This window comes from Lissotriton vulgaris, chromosome 7, assembly GCF_964263255.1.
Source record: "Lissotriton vulgaris chromosome 7, aLisVul1.2, whole genome shotgun sequence".
In the NCBI taxonomy this organism is placed as follows: domain Eukaryota; kingdom Metazoa; phylum Chordata; class Amphibia; order Caudata; family Salamandridae; genus Lissotriton; species Lissotriton vulgaris.
In genome coordinates this window covers 371,630,391-371,651,659 of record NC_141695.1, presented here as the reverse complement: position 1 = coordinate 371,651,659, position 21,269 = coordinate 371,630,391, and the positions used below count along the sequence as shown (strand labels likewise).

Below are 21,269 nucleotides of genomic sequence, written 5' to 3'. Positions count from 1 at the left end.
GTTTGATATGGCCTATATGCCCATATTTTGAATTGGTGCATTCTTGCACTCTGTAGGAATTGCCATGGAGGGTGTGATGTTTCTGATTGTGTTAACCTCATTGCAGAGACTTTGGGCCTGTTGCACTAAAAAATAGCTAACTGGTTAGTGACAGCTAAATAGTGTGTTTGTGATTTACAAAGAATCGCTAATGGCGTATTTCTTTAAATGTCTGTATATCCAGGGTGTGCAGTTCCTTAAGATAGGTAGAGGTGGTCAGGTCTGTGGAATAACCTCCCTTTGGAGGAAGTGCCCTCACACACCCCAAGAGGGGTCATGCTTCATCATTTGGGTGTACTCCTCATCGGGCCGGCGCTTCAATGCCTGGTAGGCACCCGCAAAGGGGCTCTTTGGCGGAGTTCTTTTAGATAAAGCTGTGAGGTGCATGGGGGTATATGGATTCGAGTGAGTAGTGTAGTGGAATGCAAGAAATGTGTTAAAATGGGTTTAGAGAAGCGCTAATTACTTAATTTTATTTGTGGGGCTCGCTAACCTAAGTAAAAACAGTGTGGCCCTAATTGAAGATAATGTTCCTGTAGAGCGAGCGTGCTGTGTATTTCTTTAAATAGTACACCGCACAGATTATTTAGTGATTCCCTATTTCTGAGATATAAAACACAGAATCATTAAATGTGATCACTGAATAGTGACTTTCTGTCTCGATATACAAAATCTTCACAAATAGATAATTCGTTAAACACAGCATTTTTCATGTGCAAAATACTATAAATTGAAAAACAGGTGATAGCTAGGTGCAAAGAATAAAAGGGAGCCAAAATAGCACTGCAATCTTTCACAGTGGCTGCACTCTTTGCTGTGTGAAGATGATGTAGATTCCTGAAGCCTAACAGAGAAGGTGAAACGGATTTTGCAGACAGAGGATGGCTCTATTTTAACAAACACATGAGGATGTTTATGCTACAGGTTTACCAAAGCGGTCATTCAAACTTTCATTCAAGATTTGGATCCTGTACTAAGCAGGCCTGCACAATGCAGTGGTCCTATTCCTACCCACATTCAGATTCTATACCTTTTAGTTTCTGGTACCTACTAATACACTGTTGCAGGGGGGAAATCACAGAGTGCCTTGTGCAATGTTGTTAAAATGATTCTTGCAGCAATGTTGTCTAGAATAAATGTACACATTGCCTTTCAAAGTATCCCTGCTGAGTTGGAAGCTGCAAACATTCAGTTCTGTACAGTAGCACATTTTCTCCAAGCGATTGGATGGTCTTGACAGTACCCATGTTCCAATTTGTCCACCTTTTAAAACAGATCTGTATATTGCTATAGAAAAAGCCCAACTTCTTTAAATATTCAAGTAGTATGTAATGCTGCATACCTGATCACAGATCTAGTTGCTCAATACCCTGGGAGCACTCATGACTCCTACATCTTTAAACACTGTGGGCTATTTCAGCTGATGGCAAGATGAGAGCTTGGAGGCGGATGGTTATTAAGTATTTTGTTCTTCCATAATCCTAGTTTGGGTATTTCATACATTATAAAACAACTCTATTATTTTTTGTTGGCAGTGCATATGTATTAAGACCATGGATTATGACTCCATACTTGTATCCACGAAGCCATAGACAAAGGAGTCACTGTGATGCTGACACGTAAAGAAGGAGCATTATTGAGCAGACATTGGGTTTACTAAAAGGCAGATTCCAATTTGTGCAGAAAAGTACATATGTTAGACATATTTCTAAGTATGAAATACCATAGAAAGTGTATTGAGTACTAAAAAAAAGTGTTTCTGTTTATCCACAGATTAATTTGAATATGAAGAACATATAGTTAACATATCACTCAACAATCAAATTTAAACTAAAAAGAGTGTTTACTTTATTTTCTTGATAATTGTGTCATTGTGTGTTTTACTCCCAGTGCTCCTTGATGTAGGTGGCTCACAAAACAGAAATACTACTCAGCTTGAGCTCTCCTCAGTTTCCCCAGCTGACCTTGCTGGCCTAATTTCTGCATTAGCAATATGCTTTTCCTCTAAGGATTTTATTATTTGGGCTAGGCTCCTTGCTACATCATATTGTATGTAAATTATATTTAGCGATTCCTATTTTGCAAACTGTTTTTGTCACAATTCAGGAAGCACTAAATATCCTTTTCGTACATCTGGACCTTAATGAGTTGCAGCCCTTGTCAAAACAAGAACCATATTCACAAGTAGTATATAAGAAGATTCCTTGAACCCCAAAATCCGCAAAATATTTTTGTGTACATTTGATGTTCGATTAGCAAAGATTTATTACATTGATCATGCTGAGCAGACAAGCTAGACAAAACAGTTTTTTGTTTCATTCATTCACTCAGACAAACCAGGCAACACCATTTGAGAACCTGCACAAACTTTAGGAGTTTGTTTCTAAAAACAATTTTTTTTTAGCAATATGCTGCACAACGCTTAAAATGGACAGGGACTTTACACCAATCATTTTGTACATTGGAAGGAACTACTGTAACAGCGTTCCTTTAAATGTATATAGATGACCGCTGGGCTGGCGATCATATCTACATTTTACAGATCGTAGTCTTTCAGAATGGCGGAGGCAGTATCCTTCATCACTCTGATGGATGGAGTACCAGCCATCACATTTTTAAAAAGGCCCTTAGCTACTGGGCCAGTATGAATTTATAAAATTAAGCAACCTTCAAATTACAAGTGTTGGAAAAACCTTTAGTAATTTATGATAAAGCTCTATACCGTAAATAAAGACAGTGGGCAGACTAGATCTGCCTGAATATCGCTTCTGAATGCCCAAGGCAATGTTCTGGGAAAGGTTTTACAACTTTTTGCCTTTTTACGTATGTGATTGGATGTAAGGAATTGTGTAAATTTGTAAGTAGATCATTCCACTGGATTGTTGTGGGAATCCCATTTGTGTAAAAGGAGGTCGCTCAAGTGTTGTAGTGTATTGCATAGGTGTTTGGGTAGTGCTTTCCAAACCCATTGTGAGGCCTAAAGAGCTTCTTATAGGCATGCACCTTCATGCTTATAGAATGATGATTATCGTCCTTGGCATGAGGATCTCATGTCCATTTGATGACACCAGGGGTAATCTGTGCTGAGTTTTCTGAGGCTATGGTAGATTACAGTGCAGTGATTACAGACAATCTGGCCATAATGAATGGGGAGCCACAAACTATAGTGACAGAATACATCCATATAATTCTTGAAATATGATATAAAGCAGCAATAGCAAACAGAACGTATATGATATTATGGTCTGGCTGTGAATTCTAAGGGAAAATTGGCAGAAATAGCTTGCCATTGTTATTAAAGGCATCAAGATCAGAGACCAAACTTGGGATGGAGCTTTTTCGTGTTATGGACAATAGCAGCTTGCAGAAAAAGGTCACCCCTGTCTTTCAGTGCATCACTTAAGAAGTCCACATGGGTGAAGGAGATTGTTGATGCTATTGCAGGCACTACCGAGCCACACCGAGGATACCGAGCCAGTCCATTCTATTCACATCTTCTGAAGTCACAGTACAGGGCAGGCTTTATCCTTGATCTTAAGGATACCATCTACTGAAACTAAACTTGGGAAAATTAAACTTCATGGAATATAAATAATATGAATTGACTTTCAACCAATTGTTTTAAGAAACTGTTTTTGTACCTTACTACATTTTAAATTTCTTTGGATCTTTTGTGTTGTTTGCATCAGAATTTGAACAGTTTTCAATCAAATTTTTTGTTGCTGCATGAATTATCAAAAAGCAGTTTAGATAAGGTGTTAGACGGAAAGTAAAAGTAGTTGCTAAAATAAATTTTAGAAATGTACAGCAATAGGTAATTTTAACGCTTCCAAATGAGAGGGCTGTATTATATAACAGTGCTATTTTTTAATGGAACATTATATGACACTATAGCAGTTATATATAACAGCTGTATTTGTGTTTTTAATTGTTTTATTTCTTGCTTTATCACCAAAGGTGTTTAAACTCAATTTGAACAAAATGGCATAAGATTATTGTGGAAAGGAGCATGCTGTGACATGTGTTTTTACAGTTGGGATCAGGATGACAGTACATTAAGTTGGATCCTAGTGCTGTGGTGAAGAAGACATTTAACGCGTTGCTGTTTGGATATCAATGCATTTGATTGTATCCTCATGCCGGGGTGGAGATGTCTTCCATTGCAGTCTAATGCTTGGGTTGAAATGTATTTTGAAATTTTCTGTAATGCAGATGCTTTTGTGTGCTTAATCATTGTATAAATATAATCACAAAGGAGCTAAGAGGGACAAGACGGTACACACGGGATAGCCCTCCACTCAGTTAAATTCAATAACAACAAATCCCTGTACCCTGGATTTTAGTTAGCAAACGTCTAATTGACATGAGAAACCAACCGGCTGGACCACTGCTATGATTACAACAACACCCCCTCTCAATTTTATGGTTAGGTGTATGTTCTCTAATGTCATAGTATCCAACACAAACCACTGTTTGTAACTATAAGTGGGAAACTCCAGGAAAGATTCAACTCGACACATCCAGTGATGTCTGTCCCACTGAAACAGTCCATCCATCCACACTCAAAACATAAGAAAATGAAAAAATGTGTGGGGGAGAGGAAGGCACCTCACGGGCAAACAACCCTCGGGGATCTTGGCAGATGTTACCAATACTCAGCCCCTTTCTCATCATTGGTTGCCATTCCTTTTCCAAGAAAAGAACAGTGTCAAAACAAACAATTTATGCAAACAGAAAGGTGCTATACAGGCAGCGCAGAAATTTGCTACCTGGTGTTACAAACAAAAAAGAAGAAGTGAAGTTTAAAATCAACAGACACACCAATTGTACAACTTTTATTACTAACTAAGGTGTGTGCTGGTGAGATAAAAAGGCTGGTAGCTTAATGTCGCATACCACTACCGGTAACCGACATGTTTCACTGCCCGGTAGACTTTATGGCAGATTCATCAGGGTTCACCACTCTGTCACTGCACCAGTTTTGGACAGGTTCCTGGGATGAGACACGGTCCTGGTTTCGTTGTGTACGATTGATATAACAATCTACAACAGGGCGGAGACTTGTCCTGACCAGCTGGTACGATAGGACATGGCTGGTTGAGGTTTCCTAATTAAAGATGTCCAAAACTGGTGCGGTGACAGAGTGGTGAACCCTGATGAATCTGCCATAAAGTCTACCGGGCAGTGAAACATGTTGGTTACAGGTAGTGGTATGCGACATTAAGCTACCAGCCTTTTTATCTCACCAGCACACACCTTAGTTAGTAATAAAAGTTGTACAATTGGTGTGTCTGTTGATTTTAAACTTCACTTCTTCTTTTTTGTTTGTCACACCAGGTAGCAAATCTCTGCGCTGCCTGTATAGCACCTTTCTGTTTGCATAAATTGTTTGTTTTGACACTGTTCTTTTCTTGGAAAAGGAATGGCAACCAATGATGAGAAAGGGGCTGAGTATTGGTAACATCTGCCAAGATCCCCGAGGGTTGTTCGCCCGTGAGGTGCCTTCCTCTTCGCCACACATTTTTTCATTTTCTTATGTTTTGTGTGTGGATGGATGGACTGTTTCAGTGAGACAGACATCACTGGATGTGTCGAGTTGAATCTTTCCCGGAGTTTCCCACTTATAGTTACAAACAGTGGTTTGTGCTGGATAGTATGACATTAGAGAACATACACCTAACCATAAAATTGAGAGGGGGTGTTGTTGGAATCATAGCAGTGGTCCAGCCGGTTGGTTTCTCATGTCAATTAGACGTTTGCTAACTAAAATCCAGGGTACAGGGATTTGTTGTTATTGAATGTGCTTAATCATTGTGCCTAGGTGAAGCTTCCTTTAATTGTGATCAGGTAATGGGGTGAGGTATCTTTAGTTGTGTCTTTGTAGAAAGGTGATGATGTTTATGCTTTTGACCTAATGTATGAATGAAGAAGCCTTTGTTTGTCTCCTGTTGGTGTTGGGATGCAGCAGATGCTTTTGCTTGTGGCCTGGGCTGAACGGGAGGTTGCCACTGGTCCTGGGTGAAGATGTCATTGGTTAAATGTCTTGTTGTGCAGGAAATGTTTTCAGCTGTGTCCTATTAATTAACATAAAGATAAATGTGGTTGTATATCTAGGTCTGTGGTGGAGATACCTTTGGTCATGTGTCCCGGTGCTGGGCAGGAGGTCTTTAGTTGGTTGCTAGTGCATGGGTGTGAATTTTCTCTGTCACGTGTCCTGGTACTTCGGTAGAGATGCCTAGGGTCATGCCCAAGTGCTTGCATGGATCCTAGTACTTTAGTGGTGATGCTTTTGCTATTTGTTACAGAGGTCAATATGTTTTTAGTTGTGTGCTATAGTGGAGTTGTTTTTGGTCACGTGTTCTGGTGTGAGTGCAAATGTCTTTTTATCATGCTTGATGGTGGGAAGATGGAGATATCTTAAGTCATGTGCCCTGGTGCAGAAGTTGCATTTTGAAAATGTGTCCTGGTGCTAAAGCAGAGATTTCTGTGATCCCGACTCATGGCACTGAGGTGAAGATCCATTTCGTTATTTTCAGTAGTTCTGGGCTAGAGCTGCCTCTAGTTTCTTACTGATGATGGAGTTGACCTGGTTATATGTGCAGTTATTTGGGTTGAATGTGCCTTTGATTGTGTTCTGGCAATTACTGTAACATGCCTTTGAATTTGCCTTCATACAGGGTCAAATGTCTTTGAACATGTGTCCTAATGTTAGAAAAATATTTGTGGTATTTTGTCCTAGCTTTGTATTGTTGAAAACTTTATTACATTTTTGACTTCAAAGTGACGGGTACTTTTGTTGTATTGTGGTGAAGGGGTGACTGTGCCTTTTGGCATGTGTCCAGTTTCAGGAGATAAGATGTCTTTGGATATGTTCTGGTGCTTGGATGAGGAGGTCTCTAGTGCAGATGTGAGAATTTATTTGATTTTGTCCTGGTTCAGGGGTGGATTTGCATTTGATTGTGTTGAAGATTATTTTACTGCTGTTGTGGTGGCCATATTTGTGGTGCTGAGGCTGAGATGCCATTCGCTGTGATCTGATGATCACAGAGGCAGGCATCTGTTCTCGTGTTGTTCTGCGTAGGTGGAGACAACTTGTTTCTTGGTGTTGGAATCAAGATGCTAACTAATGGTCATATGTCCTGTGCTAGAGTAGAGATGTCTTTAGTTGTGTCTTGTGGTAGATGAAAATGCTGCTGGTTGCTCCTAATACCAAGATGGCATGCCTTTGGTTATTTCCTGATACTGGGGTCAACATGTTTTCCTCTACTTGACTTGTGCTAGGGTGGATCTGCCTTTGGAGAGATGTCCTTTTTATCTAACAGAAGTGGCTTTTGTTGCATGACCTGTTTCCGGAGTTACATTGCTCTGCTCCTGATTTTAGGTATCTGGTGCTTGAGCATGTGTCTGGAGGGGAACTCTTTGACTACTTGGTAAAAAAAGGCCGCCTTACACCAAAAGAGGCACGAAAATTCTTCCGACAGATCATCTCGGCTCTGGATTTCTGCCACAGCTACTCCATATGGTGAGTAAGAAGCAATCACTTTATCCTGAACATTGTTGTGAAGAAATTAGTCAAGTCAAGTCAAGTCAAGTCATGGAATTTGTATAGCGCACTACATACCCATAGGGTTTCAAGGCGCTTAGGAAGGGGAGGAGGATTACTTGTCAAATATCCATGTTTTAAGTTGCTTTCTGAATGCTAGGTGGTTCTGGGTAAGGCGAAGGTGAGCGGGGAGTGAGTTCCATGTTTTAGCAGCCAGGTATGAAAAGGATCTGAAATTGTCTTAAGTGTTTTTATAATGTCTTTATTTTTCTTAAGTATTGTGTAAAGTTGATTTTTTATATTCATGCTTCACTCAGTTATTAGTAGTGTTTTTATTTTGATTTACATTTTTTACTTTCATATTCTTTACTTTCTATGTGCTACATGATGAGTTTTTTAAATGTTCCTATTCACACCTTGCTTACTTTACAAAGACTTACTATACTTATTTTTCTTAATCTGTTACATTGAGTTTTCACCCAATCATAAGGAGTAGACCATTATAGGGAACAGTCAGTAGCAGCACGTTGCCGACGAGACATAAAAAACATTTTCAACCGAAGGTGTGATCTATAGAATTTCAATCATGTATACAACATAAGACAGATAGCAGCAAGCGTGCTGTGAGTATAACATTTTGACAACTGAATGAAAGAGCCATAAGGGGTGAAATAGACAGAAAACTAATGGGGGGAACAAGGTGAGGTTTGGCATGTTTGAGTCAAATAGAGATAAACTAATGGCTCCAAACAACACCTGTCATTCAAAACCGAGAAGATCAATGAATGACCGGTATATTATCACCCAATAACAGTTCATGGCGGATTTACTTTCGTTATGTCTAGAGAGATGGAAATATTTTTATTTTACTTATGCTTTCTTAATGCAGATTCAAATGACTAATATTTCCCTTTCATGTTTATTTTACTTGTTTACTTTGCATAGGGTTAGCACATGTATGTTTCCTTTACCTGTACACGTTGATATAATATGTTATACTGCAGTACGTTATTCATTATTTAGAAGGTAGATTATTTGAAAAGTTCTTATGCTGCCTTAGAAGCATGATTATGATATTAAACCCAAGAATTACATTATCAATCACTGCTGATCGTTGCTTTTAAGAAGTTGCAGAAGCTTTATCGCCCTGCCTGTAATTACATGACAGGATTTACATTGAATGGAGAAATGACCACTCCAGAAGCTGTGTGATGCAACAGAGTACGAGGCTGAGCTAAATACAACCTGAGCATGAGTGGCCAATGGAGGCCAGGGGGGTCTGGAGGCCTGTTGATATCCACAGAAGATAGAACTGCCTAAAGTGAAACTCAGTTGATTTTAAGGGTCCTTGGGGACATCGAGAAATGTGTAGAATGGTGGCGCTGGGCTGCTATAGACAGAACAAGTCACCTATAAGGAGTGCCCCATATGTGGCTGACCCTGTACCCAACCCTACTCAGTGTTGGCTGGAGATCTTTGAAGGCAGTAAGATGTAAATATTGGCCCCGAATTGGACCACTCAATTAAAGCAAGCCAGACAGACTTCCTCCAAGGCAGGTTAAGCAGTGCATAATATGTAACAAAATAAGTGCCAGGGCCCTGTCAGGAGGCCACCCCAGCTTGCACCACCCACTGCCCCTGCCAGCGCTGCCAATGGCAGTACCAGCACAACTATTAACCATCACACAGCTGCAAGTGTGACAATTCAGACTGTTCGAGGTCCCCATAGTTACAAGAATGGCTAATGTGGCTGGCATCAGTTGTTTTTAATGGATATTTAATTAATAAGCAACTGTTGTTCAGCACATCTCTAAATTACACAAACAGTACCTCCATGTGGCAGGAGTCATACGTGTTGGTGTTGACAATTATGTGCCAGTGCCGAGCAACAGAACTCCCCGGCTCAAATTTAGCACTGAGTTAAAGAGAGCCAGTTATTATATATTAAAAGATCTTTCCTTTCCTTCCTGACAAGAATTGGCTTAAATGTAGCCTAATGCACAAAGCTATCCGCTCTGGCGTTTATAATCTCCCCATGATGGAATCTTATTCCACGGTACATCAAACTAAACCCAGACGTTTAATCATTCAGAAACTACTGGAAAACCTCTTCAATTTATACCTCCCACCCTACCACTCTCTTTTCTGTGTTTACTGCTACTGTTAATGTAAACTTTTGCTGTCTTTGTTCATTAGTTCTTTGTAAAGTGCTCTGCTGCCAATGTGACTAGATTTAAATAAATAAAATGGTATGCCAAGCAAAGGTGGCCCTCCCCAGAAGTGCATTTGAGGAAATTATGGCAGGAGGTGCATCTTAAGAACAATTTCCCTAAAAAATATGTATAAAACACCATCGTGGATGTAAATATTCGAGTAGATGCAGTTTTCACATGATGCATCATATTTCAAAGCATCTTTCTTCTCCAACGTTTTACTTCCTTTAAATTTTCTGTCCTGCCCTTTCTAAGAAAATTCTCCATCTTAAAGCAGATTTTATAGGCTCAGACAGAAATGGTATTACTCACCTTACTAACCTTACAGGTGTCAACAGTAGACAGGTTATTCCAGTCCTACTGGCTAAGGTCTCATCATGCTCCTCAAATACCCGTATTCGTACCATTAAAACATAGAGCTTGTAAATAACCTACAGTCAGCAACCTAGACCACTCATGCAAAGTCAATACCCAAAAATTCAGAACTGTACACTTATAGATGGAGCAGGCTTAGGAGTGTCCTGCAACTGTAACCCAGGAGCATCAGAGAACCTGTATCAGCAAGCCTCAAGCTCTCCTCTCAAACCATCTCCACCATGGCCCCCACATCTACCTATTCTTGGTGTTCTGCTGCAACTCTACATCAGCTTGCAAGTCTTCTTTGACAGAAATCCTGTGGACACTTGCCAAGGCAGAGATGGTTGGAAAGTGTCCTAAGGCTCAGTTTGAAGATCAGCAGACTCTCCATACCAGAAAGCTTCTGGTTTTGACTCAAATCCACTCATCTCTATCACAGCCCGCTTGCTCAGGGTTCCTTGGTGATGCTGCTGCAATTCCTCACCAGACCAAAATTCTTCCTCTGATCATGATTCAGCAGCCTTTGTCCAAAAGTGGTGGATCAGCTGTGCTCTCCCTCTGTTCTGGTCGGTTGGTCTACCCAAAGTTCATCTAATGGGTAATGACTATAAACTGAAAAGAATCACTCTTGGTAACTGGAACCGAAGCTTACTGTTAGAATGTATCTAGCCTTGGAGTGATTGCAACCGTTTGAATTAAGCCTCTCCACTAGATGTGGCCATCTTTTCCTCTTTTCGACAGCAAAACAAGAAAGGGGCTTATCAAACCGGGTCTACCACAAAGGCCGACTATCTTACTCTTGCTCACTCTTGTGGCCAAATTTAGAACTGCAAGAATGCACATTATTTCACTCCACTGCAACCCTTGTCTCTTTCCCTCCTGCCAAGAAGTGTGACTCCCCATCTGCTAGTAACCTGTTTTTTTAATTTAATTCCTCTCTTAATTTTGCTCCACAGACCAATTTGGTGTAACATTTTGTCCTCTTCCCTATATTACCTTTTTAAACTCGCTTCTCTCATTCCTTTTTCATCACTTACGCTACTCTTACATATGACTATTAAATTGCATTTTAAAAATTGATCATTACTTAAGTAGTTGTACCCAAACACCTGACAGTTCCATTTTAATCCACTCAGAATGCATTATCATCCTTCCACTGCATCTTTACCCTTGTTCCTTATTGTGCTCCACGCATTTCCAAGTTACATTACAGTTGTGTGTACTAATTCTCTGTGATTGACAATGTTTGTCACAATACATTAATACCTGAGGGTTCAGGCTGTGGTAAAATAAAAATGTGAAAATTAACAAAATATAAACACATATAATTCAGTCAATACCAACACAGATTACAAAAAAAATCTGTACACGTGCATCTATAGACCCTCTGCCCTTTGATATAGCATATGTAGTGTTAAGATGTCATAGTGAAAATGCTCTGCAGAAATCTGTGTTTATGAAGTATGGGAGTGCCTGATTATGGTTAGAAATCTAGAAAATACAGTGCTCTTGGATCTAAGTCTTCATTAGGTCAGAGAAGGGGGTGGAAGAGAACTTCAAAGGAATGTGATGGAATTTGGGCCTTGCGCCTATCATGGTCAAGAATGGTGATGGGAATTGAATACGGGTCTCAATTACATATTACAATGTAAGTAGTTGAGGGGGTAGTAAGATTTCTCTCCAGAGAGCTCTGATCTTGTGCCAATAGCAAAAAAGAAGAAGGACCTGGGGCGTCATGGAAAATGTGGTGTGAGGCTTATCCAGGGTAAACACTTATTTGAGATAGGTTTAGGTAACACCATCAGGCTTGTCATTTGTGAATATTGGGGAACTTGTAATAATGGCCTTTGTGTACAGAACAGGATACGCTCAATGGGATAATCTTATGTTTGTTAGGTAAAGGGCCACAGAATGTGGCATCTTTACTAATGGAAATTACCACAACATATATGGTACTCAATGTTACATTCCAGGTAATATGAGTTTGATATGAAGGGTCCTCATACTCGTTCAAAAACTGGTGGCTCATAGTAAAATATTCTTTCTCTTGGACAACCTTTGTATTGTCCTATATGTATGGATGGATGAGGCAAATGACCTTTCTGTTTTTCCTTAGATTGGGCTGTTGCTTGGCTGTAATAACATCCTTTCTTTATATGCATCATAATCCAGGGAGGTAATTATGATGCAGTGCTGAGCAAGTGGGGGTCTGGTAGGTTTATGCTATTTCTATTGAAGTTCTAGGTTGTATGTATGACAATGCTGTTGGTTAGGTAGCACTCTAGCATCTTTATGCCCTTGATGCTGTGTTGTGTGCATGAGGATGTTCTGCCTTGCTTGTTCTGTCTGAGGAAAACCATTTGTGGGTTTGTCTGGAACAATGGTGGGTGATGATATTGTTGAGTGGCGACCACTCATGGATATGTAATAGAACGCAGATTATGGGATATCGAGTGTGTTTGTGGCTTTTGGTCCAGTTGTCTATACATGTACAGGTTGGGAGGATGTATGGTGTGGCTTTAGTGTGGTTGATATGTGAATCCAAAAAACGAGTGATTCTCTCAACCAAAGCCTTTATACGCACGTGTGAAGAGCAGTGAGTAGCCAGTCTTGTAGGAGAGAAGTAAGTAGGCACTATAGGACATTGCAGTTTTAGGATCATCACTAACTGGCTAGTAGAGGTAATACAATCAGTATAAATAGATCATGGTCTAGACACTACATAAGATCATCTAATGAGTGGTGTTGGTGTGGCATAGGAATTTTGTGTACTAAGATACACTGGAAGCAAGACTGTCATTTAAGAGAGAGAAGCGTAAGGATTGATTAAGTAGTTTTTACGCTAACAGATACTTATGCCTAACAACATTTATGTGGTTAGGTTAATGACAGTAATAATAATGAATATTAAATAAGTAAATATCCTGGCATTGTTGCCCTTTTTCACATGGTGTATTATTCGAGGCAAGGAAGCCAAACATGTGGCACTAACCTGTCAAGCAGCGGTGCTGGAAAATCGCACCCTCCTGAAGTGCAACAGCTCTGTAGCTCTTTGTCTCATTGATCTCTGGTTCGGATTCAGTGAGCATACAGGAAGGATGCAGTTGAATGACAGGTAGGAAAATGTGCAGATGTAAGTGTAAAGAGTTGGGTCTTTAGTTCTTCCAAGACTTGCCAGATGGGTTGAGAAAAGGTGTAGCTCTTTCTTGAACCCAAATGGGTGTGACAAGGAGCCATTTCCAACCTGCCTATGAGATTTGATGTTCATTATGCATGACACGATTAGCCCGGTGTAAACGGCATCCACAGATTGAATATAACACCCCTTCCCACACATGAACACAGAAGTAGGACACAAGTTGAATAAAAATCATCATTCCTTTTATCTCAGACAGGCCACAAGGGCTTGGGTGTATTGGCTCACCCCAGAGAGAAAAAACAGCTATCTCATCCCGCTGCATAGCACCTCCCCTGTGAGCATCTTCCCTAGGGCCAGACTGGCTGTAGCGGGCACCGGGCGTTTCCCCGGTGGGCCACCAGGGTGGGGGCCGGTTTTGGGCCAGACTTGGAACCGAAACCGGCCCTGGCAAAAGGCTCTGCCGCCCCCTAGGTGTGAGGGTGGGGAGGCTGCCCCCTGGGGTTGGAGGGGGTTTTGCTATTTGGCAGTGCAGGTTTAGGTCAGTTTTGTTACCGGAGGCCAATATTGCATGAAATTAAATGTAACCAACATTTCAAATCTGATTTTTATATTTTACGATTGTCTACAGTTTATAAAATAACTAAATAAGAACTAAAACATACTTCTATAAAAACTGCATCTTTAGACCAAAGACCACAAAACTGAAAAAGCAGAAGGACGAAGAGACAATGTTTTAGTGACATTAGTGAATAACAAAACTCAAGCAGAATAATGTTAGCCCAGTCTTTCTTGATGCTATCTTGTATGACAAAGTTACATTGTATTGTCCCCTGCAGGAAGCAATAACAATGACACTTTCACTCATCTTTTCCTTTCCATGAATGGCACTTAGTTTGTGGTTACAAAGGTGTGTTTTCATTGTTTAAAAGTTTGCACCGGTGATGGCTATTTTCCTTTTGGTGGGGTTTTATCAGTTATTATAGGTTTAAACCTAAAACCAGATAGCCTATATATAGTGCAAGTAGGGATGTACAGCAGTTGTAACAGCAAAGATGCTACTCCAGATGGAACAGCAAAGCTCCAGACCCTTAAATTCACAGTGAAAAAATCAGGTGGGGCACTGCCGAATACACACAAGTGTAAATTGCCCGTAATCGTATTACATTTCACTGCACATCTCATTTAAACAACAAAAGATCATTGTCTGAGGCATTTGCAAGCATTCACTGATCACCTTTTGTTTTTTATGTCTGTAAATCTTCCAACTTGTGATAGAGTTCACTTGACATTTATATATAAAGAGTAGATCGTCTATCTTGTTCAATGGCGGGGTATTGCCCAGACACTTGACTTAAAGAAACTGGCTCCATATGCTTCTAATACCCACAAGCTTGTGTTGCCAACCCTGCCCGCTTCATTGTCTTGGGATTTGGTCCAGCTGCACACTTGGCCATTGGGTAAGCGTTGAGGCGGATATTTCTAAGCATGAGAATTTATGTAAGTATGACTTTTGATGACCTACAAGAGGCTTGAGAGCCTCAGACATGCTCACATGTCCTGTTTGCCTTTCTACCTACTGCTTTCAACCCTTAGGGAAGGTGGCAGACTCTCATTGGTTACTGTTAGGTTGCACAGGTTCTAAGATGTGTTATATAGTTCAGTGTAAGAGAGAGCTATAAAGCTCAGTAGGAGTAATGTTGAGAGATATGTGTTACCAGTATGACTGAGACTTAACTTAGTTGTTTGAGGTGGTTTTCCAGATAAGCCTTGATATCCCTTGTGCATAGTTTGAATAAGCTCACACTGGAACTAGAAAGATGGCTGACAACCGCCGTTTATATTTGGGAACCTTTTGCTACTGACACTGTAATAAAGATAGGAATAGGGCCTCCCAACCTCATTCGTGTGTAAATTCCTGTGGGAGGAGATGATTGTTGTGTACAGCTTGGATTCCTGAATCCAATAACCAGTTGTAGACACAAGAATATAATAAATGTTCTATGCACATGATAGTGACCAAGAAATATGTGATATGATTTATAATTTGCACTATGGACCAGGATGTGGGCGCTGTCATGTAAAGGTTAGCCCCACATCCGAACATACTGTCCAGGTAGGTTGGGATCTGGAATAGAGAATTCAGAGCTACATTTGTCGAAAACATTCCAATGTCCTACCGTGACCTTCAGAAGTATGAATCTAGTATTTTGCATTTCATTGACCATTTAAGGTTGTACCAATGTTTTAGCTGTGGAGAACACTCATTATTGTCACATGTTGAGAGCAATTTTTTCTCCCAGGTGTCAACCTTTACATCTTAAGGTAACTTCAGACAAATTGAACCACCTTTTCTTTGTGTTTGCTTGTTTGTTGTATGCTTGGCCTTGCCAGTCATAGAGACCTGAAGCCCGAAAACTTACTTCTGGATGAGAAGAACAACATTCGGATAGCGGATTTTGGCATGGCGTCACTGCAGGTCGGCGACAGTTTGCTTGAGACCAGCTGTGGGTAAGTACAAAAGGGGGGAGTTCGGAGGTGGGCTGGGATGGGGAGGGCAGGAAGCATTTTAGTGATGACAGATGATAATGGGAGCAATTTTAGTTCCAGAAATGGGAGTCATATGGGCCCGAATTTAACAGGATGCTGCAAATGTGACTAAAGTTAGCAGATTTAAATAGATATTCGGAGAAGGTGAGGGAGTGAGTGTGACAGGTTCTCACCTCTGGTGACAGGCACTGGGAGAGGGCAAGAAGAAGGGCAGGCCTTTACTTATCAGTGAAATTAAACATTGAGGGAAGATGAGGAGGAGACTGTCTTTACTTTCAGTCAAGCATTGGGATAATATGAGGAAGGAATAGGGCAAGACTTAATCCTAGTAACAGCAAGAAGAGAGATTGAGATTGAGAAGTTGCCAATGCCGGCATTCATTTTTGAAATATTTCAGGGGATAATGAGAGCAGTGACTGCCTGGCTTTTACTTCTAGTGGCAAGCTTTTGGTAAGGATGAGATCGAAACTACGAAGCGTTCACCTTCAGAGACAGGTTTATGACAGCAGGGGAAGTGAGATGTCCATGACACGTTTACCTCAAATGACCAGCATTGGCAGAGGTTGTGAGGGCAAGGGGGGGGCAACTCTTTGTGGCCAGTGTATTCTTTGGGAAAGGAGGAGGAGGTTGATTGGGGAGGTCTTCACATCTTGGCAGTTAAGAATGAGAAGCAAGGAAGACATGCTAAGGCAATGATTAATGGGGAGGCAGAGGCATTTGCCTCCTGTAGCATCCATTGGGGGAGAATTAGGGCAGTGGAGGGATGTCTTGCTCCAGTTGCTGCATTTGAAGAGTATATGAAAAGTGACTGGCAAGCTTTCGCCTCAAGCATAAGCTGTGGACTAGGAAGAAATGCAAACTGATAGTGATAGTCACTGGATAGGAATCAGAGGGACAGTTTGTTACAGCCTAATGGCAGTCATTTGCAGAGGGTGAACAGAAGAGGCAAGCAGTGGGAGTAGGGCACACCTTTACCTCTATTGACAGACCAAGGGAGGCAATGGGAAGGCCGAGGGGCCAGGGGTTGATCCCAATCCAAAGCCAGGCCGTTAATGGCATTCTACTCTGGTGTCCGAAATGTTTTTTGGGTTTGTGTGCTTCTTTTCATAGAAAGAAGACTTTGGCAATTTTCTCTTAATAATGTATATTTCCTTTTCTCAGCTGATGTTATCTTTTTTGCAATTGAAAACAGGTCTAAATGTAACCTGATGCACTCTCTGGACACAGAGAGTATATTAAGTCCTGGGTCCCATAAAAACGGTCTTCTCGTAGACAATTTTAGATGTTAGCAATTGGCCAAATACATCATGTAATGTGTTTTCCCCAGAGCATTTTGCGAAGTGTTGTCCTGTGGTTTTCTAAAGAAGACATTTGTTACTCTGAGTCCCTCTTCCCCTGCCCTTTTGACTTTTCAGAGTCACACATCTATTTGAAAACTCCCAGTGTTCCCATAGGCCTGTTCGTCTATACCCTAGTCCTGCAGTTCCTACCAAATCTCCCCCAAATGTTGTCCCTGCTCCTCTTGTCTGAACATTAGATCTCATGTTGCTAAATATTACGATTCATTGAAAAATGTTTGCAGAGGTATCTCATTGTCCAAATAATTATGCTAATAGAATGGAAATCCAATAAACTCTATTGGCTGCGTCTGAAATCTATATCAAAGATGTAAGACTGCCTTCCATTACTTCAGTGCTCATCCCTACAGGAATGCAGAAGCTACTGAAATTTAGCTGACAAATTGGTATTTCTCTATGAATTAGGAGACGGGCTTCCTGTTGGTGATTTCCTTTTGCCTTGTTCTTTCCACTCTTTCCCTGCTTACACTTAGTAGACCGTGGGCTCATAAGGGTGTTTTCTTATTGATGAAACTTTGGATTTATTGAAATAATATTCTGAGACCTTAGGAGCCCTGGCAATTTGCCCTTTCAAAGTTAATTGCTGCCGGATTACCCGGGAAGTTGGTTCTTCCAGCGTTAGTGCCCTTTCGGACTCAGTTCAAGGAATGGGTCCTTTCAGGGCTAGAACCATTTTGGTAACCAACGCATAGTCGACTTCAGTACTGGTCCTCTTTAGGCAAAAAGGAAGTGGGCTTCATGGGAGTGGCATTTTCTGGGATCACATGCCGTGTATCTAGAGACACTGGCACAATTATGTATTTCCTTGGTAGAGCTTGTGCACAATCAGGTATTCTGACAAAGAGACCCTGTGCATAATGAAGTATTCTCCTAATTAAAAGCAGGCTCATGTGAGGTTTCTCTTCATAAGACCCCAGGTCCAACAATGCATCGCCTCAGGAGACCAAGGGACTTGGCTGTATAAAGTATCTACTCAGTATCTGTTGTGCACAGCAAGTTATCTTCTTTGGAATCCTCAGAAATAAAAGGGTGGGACATTAAGATATCTTTGACATAATAAGATATCTCTTGAAGAAACTTAAGTCACAACAAGATTTCTGCCCAGAAGACACTTTAGCAAAGTAATGCAGCTCTTCAAAAAAAGCAGACTGTTCCTGCACTAGTTTTATCTGGACATCCTAGGAGCACTTTGTTCCAGTGCTGGCCCCTATTGTGCTCATAATAGTAGAATCCTTCATTGCAGATCAGTTTTGGTTACTGGGTGTTTTTTTGGGTGCTGGTCACTACTAGGGCTACTGAGAGTGTGATAATATTGTCTTCTTTTGAGTAAGTCACATTGGAACAATGCTATATAAGGTCTTACACAGCTGAATGCACTATTGGCCCCGTATGGTGGTATTCTCTTTAAGAGGACTCATCCTGACCAAAAACACTACATAGATCACTTTAAAGCAAACCCAAAGCGATTATGTATGGGTAAAATCTGGATACATGGTAATCAAAGAGTAGACTAGCAAATGCTGGTCCCATCTGGGTGCCCTAGTGCAGGCCCTCTAGGCCTTATAAGAGTGGTTCCTTCCAGTTCTGGTTCCCTCTTGGTAACTTGGGGGTGTGAGTGTTGGCTCCTTTAGACAGGGCTGAGTTGCCCTGCAGCTTAATGTTCCACTCCTTTCGGCTTAATATGTAACATCTTTTCTATATTTCTCTTCCTTTCTGTTTCCTCTTTGTTATCTAACTCTCCCCGTTCTCCCACTTTCATCTGTGAATCCTCTCTCTCCTTTTCTACTTCTCTCTCCTAATCTTATGATCCCTTTCCTTTCCTTTTTTGTTCCTGGGTCTTCATTTACTATCTGCCTATATCTTTCTTTCCTACTCTTGCCATAATTGACACTCTTTCTTAATTCTTTTATCTTCGTCTTTTTATTGTTCTTCTATTACGCAATCCCTTTGTATCTCTAACATGCATTTTTCCCTTTGTATCTTCCCCTTGTTTCCTTCCTTTTCTGTTGTCTCATGTTGTCATCTTTCTCCTCCCCTCAATCATCCCCTCTGTACATTTATTTCCCTCATGTCTCCACTTTCTATCTTCCCATTTCTGTGTCTCTTCTTCTCATCTTTATTGTCCCTTCCCCATCATTTGTACATTTCACTTTTTCTCTTTTTGTGCCTTCCTCTCCTCTCCTCTCCTCTCCTCTCCTCTCCGCTCCGCTCCTCTCCTCTCCTCTCCTCTCCTCTCCTCTCCTCTCCTCTCCTCTCCTCTCCTCTCCTCTCCTCTCCTCTCCTTTACTCTCTTATGCTCTCCTCTTCTCTCTCCTCTCTCTCTTCTCTCTCATCTTTTCTCACTTCTCTCCTCTCTCTTCTCTCCTATCTTTGGCGCCTGTGTCTTACCCAATTTCTCCCTTGTTTCCTGCTCCTCCTTTTTTCCTTCTTGTCTCTTTCTTGTTACCTCCCCTTTTTCTGTCCAGGTCTCCTCATTATGCATGTCCAGAGGTGATCAAGGTGAGTTCCTTCTCTTCCTTTTGTCGTGGTGTTCTGTGTTTGTGATGCAATGCTCCATGTATTTGCTGCAATGTTACATATTTGCACCGCGTTAATAAGTGCCATTTATTCTGGATACAGAAGTATTATCAGAGCCTGGGCCAGACGAACAGCCCCAATGTTAGTGCGGGCCCTCAACATTTATCCTTCCTTGTTCCATACATGGCATATTTACAAAACTACAAATACCTTTATTTCAAAGCACACTCCCTCTGAAAGCTTCTGATATGATCATATTGCCATATTTTAGCATGCAAAGGCACATACAGTGATGCAGCCCTCTGTATGACATAGACCCTTCCGAAGTGCACGCTAAGGGTTAAAGATGGAGATCCCTCCTTGAACTGTATTCCAGTGAAAATAATTGCTTCAGCATTGATTTTGGTGGACTAAAGGTTCTGTGGTTGGCATGTTTAGAATGCATTGACTCCTATTGGCTAATTCTGTGACACACAGTTGTGCTTGTGTGTCATTGCTTTTCTGCCACGGTAAGCAAGCGAGCATTCTGATGTATACATCAAGAACAACGAAGCAAATCATCTCTTGGCACTGTTGCTCTAATGCAAGCAGGTTACAGATCGCTGCTAAGAGAAGTTAATATTGTTTAAGTAGTTTCTGGGTTTTCCAAATTGGATAGAGGGATTTGTATGGCCTGATTTATGAATGTCATATGAGAGAATGGTGGTTATGGACTAACTGGCCATTAATACTCACCCCCTAACTTCAAACGGGTGAGATATTTTATTACCCACTAAGAGTGTGAGTCTCATTCAGCCATGTCATCTCAGGAGGAATTGACTTCAGGTGGAGAAACATTACATTCTTGAAAAATAAAGAGAGAAACGAGAATTGAATGTATTATTATTTATTTCTAAGCATACGGACACCAACAGGCTGTATGGCCCAGGGACTAGTGAAGAAAGAAACAACAGAGATGTCTAATGAAATAAAAAGAGGTTCAGCTTCTTTCTAAGGGCTAGATGACGCTCTACAGTTTGAGCTCAAAAAGCAGAATATCCCTAAACTAGAAGCAAGGTGATGGAAAGAATGACACCCAAAACAGATTCCTATTTACTCTGCTCCTCATTGGTAAGAGATGCCAATTTGGTGCCCTGTAATAATTGTCTTAAAATGAAGAATCTTAGCCTCAGCCTCCAACTATGACATGGGGTCATTTAAAGCTATGCTGTAATAGGCCATCTTCCAAAAAATGCTGGATGTGCTGTCCACTTAGCTCATGGTTTCCCACCAGATCTTCCTGCATGCCAGGTTTTATGTTTCTAACAGTAGAGCCATTACTGGCCAAAGTCAGAAACACCCTTTACTTAGTGAAGGGGATCCAGGCGCCTCATTCCCTCTAGAAAGATGTCCATGGTTGAAGAAGTTATTTCTGTAGCAATGAGGTAGCTGTTGACTAACTCCATGCCTGCCAACCATGGCTACTCTCTGGATTCAAGTTGAGACATTTCTGGGCAAGTTTCCCCTTAACTGCATGAGAGGTGGTAAGTGGGTTAGGCAGGACTACCGCTTTAGCA

At 41.0% G+C, this 21,269-nt stretch overlaps 1 protein-coding gene across 2 annotated transcripts in view; it reads left to right on the top strand.

Moving 5' to 3' along the window:
* BRSK1 (BR serine/threonine kinase 1) overlaps window positions 1-21,269 on the top strand; it is a 439,309-nt gene that overhangs the window by 351,528 nt on the left and 66,512 nt on the right. For both annotated transcript variants that reach the window (XM_086930300.1, XM_086930299.1), the window contains exons 4-6: window positions 7,421-7,561; window positions 15,683-15,799; window positions 19,662-19,695. In XM_086930300.1, coding sequence (XP_086786426.1) covers window positions 7,421-7,561; window positions 15,683-15,799; window positions 19,662-19,695 — 292 coding nt within the window. The remainder of the gene's footprint in view (window positions 1-7,420; window positions 7,562-15,682; window positions 15,800-19,661; window positions 19,696-21,269) is intronic.